This window comes from Chiloscyllium plagiosum, unplaced genomic scaffold, assembly GCF_037043375.1.
Source record: "Chiloscyllium plagiosum isolate Xiang-an unplaced genomic scaffold, Cpla_swu_hap1 HiC_scaffold_2, whole genome shotgun sequence".
NCBI lineage: Eukaryota > Metazoa > Chordata > Chondrichthyes > Orectolobiformes > Hemiscylliidae > Chiloscyllium > Chiloscyllium plagiosum.
This window is the reverse complement of record NW_028270140.1, coordinates 86,284,917-86,298,258: the sequence shown is the minus strand read 5'-3', so window position 1 is coordinate 86,298,258 and position 13,342 is coordinate 86,284,917. Positions and strand designations below refer to the sequence as shown.

The 13,342-nt window shown below is 38.8% G+C and overlaps 1 protein-coding gene across 3 annotated transcripts in view; it reads left to right on the top strand.

Moving 5' to 3' along the window:
- The window catches only part of dmxl1 (Dmx like 1), a 233,485-nt gene that overhangs the window by 167,086 nt on the left and 53,057 nt on the right, over positions 1-13,342 (top strand). For all 3 annotated transcript variants that reach the window (XM_043711450.2, XM_043711440.2, XM_043711459.2), the window contains 4 exons: positions 5,103-5,278; positions 7,006-7,133; positions 10,123-10,208; positions 12,962-13,163. In XM_043711450.2, the coding sequence (XP_043567385.2) occupies positions 5,103-5,278; positions 7,006-7,133; positions 10,123-10,208; positions 12,962-13,163 (592 nt within the window). The remainder of the gene's footprint in view (positions 1-5,102; positions 5,279-7,005; positions 7,134-10,122; positions 10,209-12,961; positions 13,164-13,342) is intronic.

The following is a 13,342-nucleotide window of genomic DNA, read 5'->3' as shown; positions in this document are numbered from 1 at the left end:
TATGCTTCATTTTCAGTCTGTATATAGTCAAAGATAATTTTTTTAAAATTCCTATATAGAATATTTCTTAGGAAATGATATAAATGGAAGACTAATGTCACTGTATTTAAATATTGTACTTTGATCTTGTACTGGACTCAAATCCAACTTGGAATAATGGGATCACAGTCTAGTTGTCAACGGAGTGTCAGAAGTATGGTGGGTTTGAAATTATCTTCAAAGTGAATGTCGTTACGATCCCAGTTCTTCGTAATCTTAGGCTACTGAGATTCCAGAGTGAAACCAGCTTGATAAATCATAGTCATGGAATTAGAATCCCTACAGTGTGAAAATGAGCCATTTGACCCATTGAGTCTGCACTGACCCTCAAAACAGCATCCTGCCTAGACCCAGTTCTCTTTCCCCCACACCCTATCCCTCTAACTCCACATTTTACAATGCCAACCCCATCTAGCCTGCCCTAACCTGCACATCTTTGGACTGAGGGAGGAAAACACAGCACCAAAAGGCAATCCATAGAGACAAGGGAGAATGTGCAAACTCCACACAGTTACCCAAGGTTGGAATTGAACGGAGGTCCCTGGCACTGAGGCAGCAGTGCTAACCACTGATGTTTGGAGTTAGTTACTGTCATGGCCAGTACTTGAGGGGCTAGTTAGTTCAATTGACTTGATGGCTGATCTGCAATGCCAAGAATTGCCAATAGCATGGGTTCGATTCCCACACCACCTGAGACTACCGTGAAGGACTCTCCTGCTCAACTCTGCAATTGTCAGAGGTATGATGACCCTCAGGTTAAACTACTCCGCAAGTCATTTCTCTCTAATCAAAGAGCACCTCTGTGGTCTGGTAGGAGATGGCAACTACTTTACTGACTGAAACATTCACTAAAGGTTACTAATATTCTTTGACAAAGGAACACAAGTTTATTGCACTGAAAGAAAAACTGTCAAAAGGTGTGTGTGTGTGTGTGTGGCAGCTTGAAAAGAGCTTAACCCGAAATAAAGTTTTGATATTTTTTCCTTTTGAAGGTACCAGTGCCAGTCTGGTGTTGGTAATAATTTAACTTTTTTCTTAACTGACACTCTCCAGTTTTTGACTTGGAGACTTATTTCCAATTCTGATAATCTGCTGTCCTTTCCCCTTCTGACAGCCTGAAAGTTTCTATATGTTGGTAACTTCACAAACTAATTGAAGTTTGGTAAATTTCACACAACTATTAGACTGTCCTTCTGCCAGGATTCTTCTGAACTGAGCACAAACTAAGTGGTCACTGGCCAATTTTTCTGTATTTCATAAAGGTTGACATTTTTAACACATCATTTAACTTTTCAGTTATCTGATCAAGGCATTTAACTTAAATTATGTGCTTTCTTGGAAGTCATATAGTTAGTTCACCATTCTAAATTACTTTCTGATCTCCTTGTTTTAAAAAAAACATTACTTTCACAAATCTGAAACCAGAAACCTATTTTACCTCTACATGAAAATCCAATCTCCTAAAACGTAATGATGCAAATCATATACAATCTGTTGTTGAAACTCACACTGGAAATCAAGCCTTGCTATTCCCAGAGTCATCACAGAAGTTAAAACTGTTATCAAGGATGGGCAGTTCCCCATTTTGTGATTTTCAAAGGCAGATTGGCAAATAGCATTAGTTAGGTTCCTGGACTGAATGAGAATCACTATATATTGCAAGTGATTTGACTCTAGCTACAGGTAAACAGTTATAAGTCATCAGCATATAATCCTATTAATTAAATTGTAATTCTCTTATGAACTCCCCTTACACACACACACAAATATCCAGGGTAAAATAGGTTATAGACAAGGGAAAGCTAGAAATACAGCTCAATGGTCTTTTCTCCCAGTACAGTTGTTGTGATGACAATTCTTCTGCTGGCCAGCACATTACTTCAGTCTTCTTTCTCTTTGCTTCCTCTGCCTGGGAAGAGACACAGAGTTTACAATAATTGTTGCCAGAAAGATTAACAGGTTTACTTCAGGTTTACAGCAAGGCTTCACTGTCAGGTCAGAGAGACGACTACTAACTGGGGAAAATCTGACCCTCTCTAACTTGTTCTCAGGTAACTTGGCAACTATCTTACAGTTTGCAGGCAAAAATGTATGTGTGATTGATAACTGATCACTAGTCCATAGATCAATCAATTTTTATTGCCAGCGCAAGCTGCATCAGTATATAGCCTTGTTCTAAATCATCTGCAACTCTCCAATTACTACTTGTCTAAGTAGTTATTTTCTTATGCCTGGTATGGATGTCCGGTTACTTGCAGTTGCATTTCCAAACACTAGTTTATAAAACAACTCTGAAGTGCGTGTAGATCACGTCCACAGCTTTGCCTTCATCAATTCTTTTCATTAACTTAATGGAGTTTTTGAAATAATAAAACATGATTTCCCATGCATGGAACCATATCAACAATCTCTAATCAGTCCTTGCCTTTCCAAGTAGATATAAACCCTGTACCTCAGAATCCCCACCGACAGCTTGCCCATCATGAATATCAGGCTCACTGGAATATCGTTCCCTGGCTTTTCCTTATCACCTTTCTTAAATAATGGCACTACTTTAGCCAACCTCCAGTTTACCAGCACTTTGTCTGTGACTGTCAATGATATAAAGATCTCCAAAAGGGGCCTCTCAATCACTTCGCTAGCTTCCCCCAAAGTTCTAGGGTGCACCTGATCAGGTCTCGGGCATTTATCTTTATTCTTTCATCATTCATGGGATGAGGGCATCACTGCCCATGCACAGCATTTGTTTCCCATCGCTAATTGCCCAGAGGACAGTTGAGAATCAACCACATTGCTGTGGGTCTGGAATCGCATATAGGCCAGACCAGGTAAGAATGGCAGCTTCCTTCCCTCAGACATATGTGAACCAGATGGGGTTTTTCAGCAATCGACAATGGATTCATGATCATCGTTAGACTCTTAATTCCTGATTTTGTTTTATTGAATCAAAATTCCGCCATCTGTCTTGACAAGGTTTGAACCCAGATCCCCAAAACATTATCAGGGTCTCTGGATTAATAGTCCAGTGATAATACCAGTCTCTACAGTAAATACTGATGCAAATTACTAATTTAGTATCTCTCCTATGGTTCCACACACAGTTATGAGTTGCATTTGCCACTTTTCTTACATAATACCTGTCTTCAAAGAAATTTTGATTTCTAAGGAAGGAAATTTCAAGTTTCTCTTGATTCATATTTTTTGCCACATCCTTCATGTTTTTCTGTACTTAAGAGATAGAAGCAATAGCAAAGTTGCCTGATCCAGAGCTGAAGCTTGAACTTCTCATTTCCATATATCTGAGACTGAAATAGTAGAGGTTAGTGAGTAAATACTTGGGCTGCCTAGTATTTCTGCATTATAGCTAATAAAATTAACTATCCAAAAACAATTACTATAAATACCTGCAACTAATATTGTGAATGCAAACAAATAGTCTGTATCAATATGCTGGGATGGAAATGGTCAAGGGCATCAAGTTCCTGGGAGTAATGATCACCAGCACTCTGTCCTGGTCCACTCATTGCGGCAGCCAAAAAGTACTACAATGTCCCTCCTTCCTCAAGAGGTCATGGAAGTCAGCAAGTCCACAAGGACTGTTTCCAAGTTTTATAGGTATACGATGGAAAGCATCCTATCTGATTGCATGACAGCATGGTATGGCAACTGCTGTTCCCAAGACTCCTTTACAGTGAGTCATGAACTCAACCCAGTCCATCATACAAATCAGCCTTCCATCCATTGACTCCACCTGTACTTCGTGCTGACTCAGGAAAACAACTAACATAATGGAAGAACCTTCGCACCTCGATTATACACTCTTGCACCCAGTTCCGTTGGGAAGAATATGTAAACGTTTGAATGCATGTATGGACAAATGCAAGAACAGCTTCTTCCCTGCTGTTATCAGACTTGTGAACAGGTAACGCAAATGTTAATGTTGATCTCTCTCTGTCCGGTCTTTGTGGCTGCATTCTGCATTTTATTCTGTTATCCTGATGCACTTTGTATGATATGATCTGCCTGTACAGCATGCAAAACAACACTTTTCACTATCTCAGTAAATGTGACAACAATGAATCATGCTCCAACCATGCATACAATGTAAAACCTAACATATTTGTAATTTCTGAATGTTTTAAATGAATTACTCTTGCTCTTGTCAATACTGTTTGAGGTACCAAATGGACATGTGGAAATGGAAATATGTTCCCAGTTAAAGGCATAGGTGGGCTATTTATACACAGACAATTTCTTTATGCATTGCTGTTATACTAAAGTTTAGACAGAGTACAATTTACTGTGGGATTTTGTATGTCATTTTTATATTTGATCACAGCATGTCAGCATTGCCAGCTAGGGTAGCCATTATTACCCGTTGCTAAATCATCTTGAGAAAATGTTGGTGAGCCATCTTCTTGAATGGCTGCTCTCCACTGTTGATACACTCTCAATGCTGTAAGGAAAGGAGCTCTCAGACTTTGACCCAAAAGTGATGTCATTCCAAGTCAAGATGGTGTGTTTCATTGAGGGGAGCTTGCAGCTGGTTCCCATCATTGACTTTCCTTATCCTTCAAAATAATAGAGGTTGAGAGTTTGGGATGTACCAGTTTTTAAAAAATCAGCTTTTACTTTTTAAAAAGACTTGAACTAAGTTTCCGATTTCCTGACTAACATGTTACAAGAAATGAAATATTCCTGACAAAGCAGTTGTCACACCGATTTTTTTTTTTTAAGTTCCATTTTATCTTTATTTATGTATCTATACTACAGAATGATTGTACTCTGTTCCAAATATATGCACGGAAATAATTAACTGAAGTTACAGGATTGCGTTGCCTTGTATATTTTCATTTAAAACAGGCTCATTTATTCAGAATGCCAAAGCAGCTATGCTAACATTCACTGCTAATATTAGAATTGAAGTGCTGTTTATTCTTTCATTTTTTAAGTAGAAGAAAAAGTAAAATTGTATTATTATGATTTTTAAGATTCATTAAGCATATAACCACAACAAATCAGTGAACAAATGGCAAATTACTCCCTCTCTATTTCGTTTACAGAAGGTCGTACTCCTGATGAGCATCATAACTCTTTCAAGGGCACAGGCTCAAAAGCAACAAACAGAGAAGCACCCTCATACAGTACTTCTCTTCCAGTTGTCAGTCAGGTGATTCCAGTCTATAAAGAGAAGTTCATCCCTCCTGAACTCAGCATCTGGGATTACTTTATAGCAAAGGTACTTTTTTCACATGGTGGAACAAAATTAATTCCAATTGTTAATTGGAAACCGTGGAAGAGCACATGGAAAGTTAATACTTGTTTGTGTTGTGTGTGATGTATTTGCAAACTTGCCTTCCAAATCCTATAGGTTAACATCAAGAAACTGACAGTATCAACAGTGGAAAAAATCAATTTTTGATGAATGTACATTATTGATATTGGGAATCTGTCTATTTCATGTCGTCATTAGATTTTATTAATTTGCTTATGGGATGTGGATGTTGCTGGTTGGACCAGCATTTATTGCCCATTCCTAATTCATCTTGAACTGAATGGCTTGATAGGCTGTTTCAGAAAGCAGCTAATGAACAAATACATGGCTATGGTGCTGAAGTTGCATGTAGATCAAGACCTGGTAAGGATGACCTGCTTTCTTCCTTAAAGGGCATTAGTGAACCAGATGAGATTTTACAACAATTGACAACAGAGAAAAATCACCATTAAGCTAGCTGTCTGTTCCACATTTTTATATTGAATTCAAATTTTGCTATTTACCATTTGTGAAATTTATCGTTGCGAAATTCAGGCCCACGTTCCCTGAATATTAACCTGGGAATCTGAATTGTCAATCCAGCGACTACATTACTGAAACTATTTTCCCCACATTAGGTATTGCTGAAGTAATTTAAAACTATTTTTCACATTACTCTTTGTACTAGTCACTTTGTTTTTGTAAGCTTGCTGGCTGACATGGGTCTCTTTATTCTATCTAATACTCAAATGTTCAAGCTTCAAAGACATCTATAGAAGTCTTTCACCTAATTGTTTCTGCTAACTTTGCATCCAAACTAATCTAATTATCGTTAGACCGATCTGATACATGCCCAGGATTTAGTGGATATTTGGAAATAGAATGATGAACAAAGGGAATAATAGATTTAGGCTGGAAAGCAACATCTAATTTCCATAACATAGGATCTCCACTTGTCCTCTTTGATCTTAAATAAGGTCAAGACGAGCAGTGAGCAGTCAATCCACTCTCAGAAGGCAGGTTGATTATTTAAATATTTTAGAGATGGAAAACCCTCATTTTAAGTGATTCCTTTTTTAAACCATAGTCGGATTTTCCTATCCTGCCAAACCCTGCATTTGAAGGTGCTAAATCTTTGACTTGTGCCACTGCTTTTGAGCTAAAAGAGGTGTTTTTTTTTCGAGGCCAAATAAACTATGTAGTAAACTCTACTGATGCTAACTAAAAATGGTTAATTTATAGGATGTGGGGCTGCTAGATAGGCCTATGTTTATGGCTCATCCCTTATTGCCCTGACACCAAAAAGCCATGTGCTGCAGGTCGTAAAACCTGACGGCCACAGGTAACTTAAAGAATAAAGACCGATGTTGAGTTTGGAAATCCATGTTCTAATGTTTCCTTTTATAACTTAATGCCGCCCCTACTCCTGGCACAAAAAAGGACTGCAGTAATTACCTCAAGGCACAGTGTGTGTATTTTTGATATTTATTTCAGATCTCCAGCAACTGTGATATTATGCCTTTTGTTCCTCCTAATCATCTGCTGTTTATAAATAAAAAGCATAATAAATTGACTTCACAGTTCATCAAGAAGAAATGCTTGCTGAAAATTGAGACTTTTTGACAAGAAATCATTAATAGTTTAATAGTATCTAGAATTAAAGTTCTTATCAATAGTTGACGGATGTCATAAACACATGTTCCTTTCTCCAGCCCTTCATTCCTGCAGTACAGAGCAAATTTGAGTATGATTCAGAAGAAAGTCAGGACAGTGATGATGAGGAAGATGTTTTTGCTTCAGGCACACAGCTTCAGGAGCATTCAAATTCTAACTCGTTCAGGTAAGAGTTTGGTTTGTATTAACTTCTTAAAGTGACATTTATGCTTTAATTTTCACCCAACATTCTCTCCTTATCTGGATGAAAGCAGCTTCACAGCAGCTCAACTGTATCTAAGGCATAGCATTCCACTTGATTGACACCCTATTGATCACTTTAACCTTTCATTCTCATGAGTATACAACATATGTGCCTTCCATAAACTTGCCAAGGCTCCCCAAGAAATCCCTGCTTAGTCTTCTGAATGGACTTTTTAACATTTTAAATTTAATATTGATCTCTGTGCACCTTCTCTGCAGCCAAATCAATGTAAAACTCATTCTGATCTATTACCTTTATGCACTTTCTGTGGAATGACCTGCTTGTACTGCATGCAAAACAAAACTTTTCACTGTACCTCGGTGCATGTGACAATAATAAATCAAATCCTTTAATAGCTCCTTCTAGAACCTTATCTCTTGAAGAGCAGGTATAGCAGGTGCTGGAAACGTTGCCGTTTCCAAATGAGGCACCAACCTGACTTGGAACTATATTGCCATTCCTTCACTGTCACAAGCTCAAGATCAGTACTGTCAATGTGGTTGCACCAAGTGGACTGCAGATTAAAAATGGTGATTCAGCACCACATTCTCATTTTCTGTTAAGGATAGACAGCCAATGCTGCCCTTTCCAGCAAACATGCACATCACATAAACAAATGCACAATTCCCAGCTATGTTCTATTTTCTGCCTCACCCAGTTTTGTTTCCTTGCTATCACTGGCCCTTGGATTGTGTGACCTCAACTTGTTCTAACAAGCCACCAACAAGACATTAACCAGGAGCTGAAATGCCAGTGGAGGTGGTTGGTGAGGGTGGGGGGGAATGTAATAAATATGGACAGCAAAGATCCAAGTGTGGAACTCAATATTGAGACCTAGAAGTTGTTTATTGTTTTCAGTCAAAAATGAGGTGTTCCTCTCCTTGATTTGAACTTCACTGTAACTCTAGCATAGCAAACGGCTGGAAGGTCAGGACCATTTTTCTTGCATCATTTACCCCCCGCCCCCCCCCACACACACACATTGACACCCCCAAGCAGAGTTGGCTAATTTTCTCTCCAAACTACGTTTTGCACTTTTATCTCAATTAACTGCTTCACCACCAGTCTTTCTTCCTTTGTCATTTACTCTAGCCACTCTCGCAGTCTGTTCCACTTGTTTCTCCTACCTCCTGTCAACAGCACAGAAACCACCATTTCCGAGGTCCTTTCAGCTCTGAAGAACAGTCAGATTAGAATTGCAAAATAAACTGTCTCACTCCATAGCTGCTGGTAAACCTACTGTGTTTCTCCAGCACTGTTTGTTTCTGTTATGAGGAAAGAGTGAATAGGTTGGGCTTATACTTAATGGAGCTTAGAAGGATGAGAAGATACCTTATTGAAATATAGAAGATTCTCAAGGGGCTTGACAGGATAGCCTCAAAGATTGTTTTCTCCAGATCAGCCATAATATTGAATGGTGGAGCAGCTCGATATGCTGAATGGTCTACTTCCCCTCCCATACCTTGAGTAATGTCTTCAGGGTTTTGTCCCAACACTTCTGATTTGGGACTATCATTAACTGTTTACTCTTGAGAATCTGTTTTGTCTAAATTCTCCTTTCTCAGGTGCAATGCAGTCATTTTCATCAAAAGTTTTCATAGTTACCCAAAATGAAGAAAGCTGGAGGGGGGAGGTCTTAGTGATATCCAAGCACTTATGAAAACTAAGAGGAGAAAGTGAGGTCTGCAGATGCTGGAGATCAAAGTTGAAACTTTATTGCTGGAACAGCACAGCAGGTCAGGCAGCATCCAGGGAACAGGAGATTCGACGTTTCGGGCACAGGCCCTTCTTCAGGAATTCCTGAAGAAGGGCCTGTGCCCGAAACGTCGAACCTCCTGTTCCCTGGATGCTGCCTGACCTGCTGTGCTGTTCCAGCAATAAAGTTTCAACTTATGAAAACGAAGTCTCAATGTCTACAGACCTTGCATATTGTTCTAACTTGCTAAGTCGTAAAAATTCCTATGGTAGACAAAATCTATTTGCGCTCCCGAAATCTCTCTCTCTCCAACTGTTTTACAAAAACAAATCATGGTTGGAGAAATATTTGATCTAATAATTAACTTGAGACACGCAGAACTTGTATGTCACTAACTCAAATGATACTGAATGATATTAAAAATGTATAAATTGAACAGCTTATATCAGGCATTATTGAGGGGGTGTGATCATAAGATAGCATTATTATTCATGATGCATAGAAAACTGCTGAATTGGCTGAAAATGGTTTTGACATAGGAAGCTTCCCTGAGGAACTACAGGACTTTGATAACTACTCTCTGATGACTGCAACTTTTCACGTTAGATTTTCTTTCATTGGACACAATCTGGTGATAAATACGTACTCATGATAGCCCCATCGGTTTGGGTCAGCTTATTATGCTTATTATATTATTGTGAAATTGGGTCCACAGTGTAGGAATGCCAATTATATGTTGTCAGCCCTGGTGACAAGCTGCCACAATAGCTGTATGAACAGAACTGGTTTAAGATAAAGCTTTCTGTGTTTCCAATTTTATTGAAGTGATAGAATAAAGGGGTCTTACTCCCTACTTTGTTTTCACAATGTGTGACTTAAAAGTGTTTGTTGCTGTACTGAGTAGCAAAAGTGTGTTTTTACGTAAGTATTAGCATTGCTCACAGAATATGCAAAATTACTTCAATGGATGTAATGTAATTGTGTGTGAAAAATTAAAGCTACATGACAATGTTACAATTAAAATTAGTTCAGATTGTTGCCAGTTTTGCTTCAAGGTTGCATTTGCAACAGGACGAGTAAAATCGAAAGATAAATTCCTCCAAGCTTATTAACTGGTGTGTCATATCAGGCATTGTCATATCGCAGTTAGCAAAAGAAAATTTGTTGTGAATCGAGTGCAGTGGCTTTGTAACAATCTTGTTTCCTGTTGTTTAGCTGGTCCTTGATGCGATATGCTATGGTACAGTTGGTGCTTCATAATTTGAAGAAGTTTTATCCAATGGCAGGGCTGGATCTATCAGGTAATTAATTACCTTCCTTATGTAATTTTCTTCCCACATTTGTTTTCTCAGGTTATGATGCTCAAAATTCTTATTTAAGAAGGGAGATTAAAGTATACAGAGATGAGAAATTTCAGCCTTTATAATTTTTTCAGACTACCATGTGCTGCCATCACTGTTTCCATTGTGGCTGAAGCCAGGAGGAGTGAATTTCAAAGTTTGCAAAAACTTTGTCATTAAAGGGGCTGAGAATAGGCTTTGCTGCTGTCACATCCTGTAAGACCATAAGACATAGACCAAATGGCCCACTTCTACTTCGATCATGTCTGTTTTCCTTCGCATTCATTAAGATTATGGCCACTTTTCTGCTTTATCCCCTTGTTTCTCTTAATAATTAAAAATTATCCAATCCCAACAGGCATCTGTAGTCAAGAATTCCACAAATTTGCTGCCCTCAGAGGGGAGAAGTCCTCTTCATATTGGTCTTAAATGGGGATCTTCTTACTCTGAGATTATGCCCTCTGGGCTTAGACACAAGTAGATGCACAGAAGTTTTTCTCCACTTGTGGAGTGTCTAAGCCCAGAGGGCCTAATCTCAGAGTAAGGACATTCCCATTTAAGACCAATATGAAGAGGACTTCTCCCCTCTGAGGGCAGTAAATTCATGGAATTCTTGACCACAGATGCCTGTTGAGATTGACATCTGTGGTCTGACCAGTGCTTTGTAGACTTTTGGGATGCCCTCCCTTTTTATACTCCATTCCATTGAGAAAATGTATACTGATATTGACCATTTGGTGGAATGCCTCTGCAGGTTTCTCAGAGGGAGGAGCAGCAAAGCCCAATTCTTGATGTGGTTCGGTAGGTTATGGTAGTACAGTTGTGGACAAAGGGATCTCTGAGTGGAGATTTTCTTGGCAGGAAGAACTGCCTGTGTGTGGTGTAGAAGGGGTTTAGGACGAAATACTGACTGAGTGGGGTGTAGAAAGGGTTAGGATTTGAATGGGGTGGGTTGGGAAGAGATGCTTCTCTTTCATGGGATCAAAAGGGTTGATTACAATTTAAGTACAAGGAAAGGCTTCAATGACTCTTCTATCACCAGAGAATATTTGGAGAGTTTGGCTGAAACTTTGAATATGTGAAATAATGATACTTTTGTGAAGTACTTTAAAACCACAGATTTTCATGCTATGTAAACCATATTTATATGTTGATAATACACAAGCTCTAATTATATATCAAAAATGATCTTACTGCTGTATTGCCACTGAGGCGGTAATTTCACACCTGCTGTTTTGTCTGTAGACAGTATCTCAAAAACTGATAAACACATTTCAATGAAATTTTGTATAGGGATAGCTCTTCCTTGAGCGCATTCTAATTAGTTTTCATTAAAGATGTATAGTCAGGGATGGGTTAAAAGGAAGAGTTTTAATAATAATGTCACAGTTTGTGTTATTGCAGGACAGAAGGAGGCCACTAGTTTGATCGAGTCTGTGTCAGCTGTTTCCAGAACAATTCAATCAGTCCCATTGCCCCACTCTATTCTCATTGCCCTGCACATTTATTTTCCTGCAAATAAATTTTACTTAAGGTTGTGAATTCATAGAATCCCTACAGCCTCGAAACAAGTCCTTCGGCCCAGTAAGTCCACAGCCACCTAGATCCATTCCCCTACCCTATTACTCTACATTTATTCCTGACTAATACATTAACCTGTACATCCATGACCACTGTGGGCAATTTAGCATGGCCAAATCACCAAACCTGCACATCTTTGGATTGAGAGGAAACTGGAGTACCTGGAGGAAACCCATGCAGACATGGGGAGAATGTGCAAACTCCACACAGTCGCTCGAGGCAGGAATCAAGCCCGTGTCCCTGGTGCTGTGAGACAGCAGTAATAACTTCTGAGCCACAGTGTCACCCAATTGTTTAAACTGTACTGGAGGAAGTTGTAACAGTTGTGAAAATGTGAGCAGACTTTTTGGAAGAGCTGGTAATGTACAGATTGGCTTGAAGCTGTGCCAATGAGATGGAAGGTCTGAATAAAGTAATCTTGTTCAGCTTTGTAATTACAGAGCATCAGACAGTTAAGGGCAGCCTTAAGGAAGAACTATGCAAACACAGAAAGGCAAAAGAAATGCACTCACTACTGAGTGCTGCCTTCACTTATTTTGTTTTTTGCTGGACTCTCTGGTCATTTTTCAGAAGTATTTTTTGTTTATATTCTTTTACAGGATGCAGGCATTGCTAATACAGCCTATTTATTGGAAAGTAGTTTGCAAATCTCTGCTGTCATCCTGTGCTTTGCATGTTCATAATTCAGCAAAGTCATGTTTAGTTATTGAGTTGATTTTCATCTTATATTAAATACTGAAATATTGAGGTCACTGTCAATGTAAGTAAATGTATTGGTTTACAATCTTGATTGTGATGGAAGGTAAAGAGAGAACTCGCTTCAAATCTAGTAATTCCACTTACTTGAAGTGGCCTGGAAGCATTTGCATTCAGTACACATCGTAAATTGTGTCAGCGTTACGTGATTCCTTGTCACAGTATTTGACCACTAATCTTCCAATGTTTTTGGCTCGGACCATTTTCATCCTTGAACCTAGTGGGAAAGAAGTGGAAGATTTTGATGAGATGAAACATTCAGGCAGTGACTTTCCAATCAATTCATTTTAGCAACTTTTTTTCTTCCACTTTGCTAAGTTCTAATAAAGCAAATTTGTTATTTCACCAGTGTTTTAGCATCTTTTCTTCTCTTATAGAGCTCCCAGTTTGTTCTCCTTCCTGCCATGCAATTTTAAAAACTCTTCAGCGCTGGGAACAAGTGTTACTTCGGCGTCTTGAGTTATTTGGTGGCCCTCCTAAAGATTTCATCTCAATGCATGCCAGTGAAGGCACAATGTCTTCAGGTCCTGCTCTCCTCATTCATAAAGCATTGCTGGAGCCCACCAATACACCATTCAAGTAAGAGGATTAAGCCAAAAGTATTAGATAATTTAAATTGTCCCAGGGTAGACTAGAATAAATGTAATGTACAAAGTCAAAGAGGGAAAAAACTTTATTCAGGGACATTTTATAGATCTGGGTAATTATTTTGTCTGGAGAAAGTGAGGTCTGCAGATGCTGGAGATCAGAGATGGAAA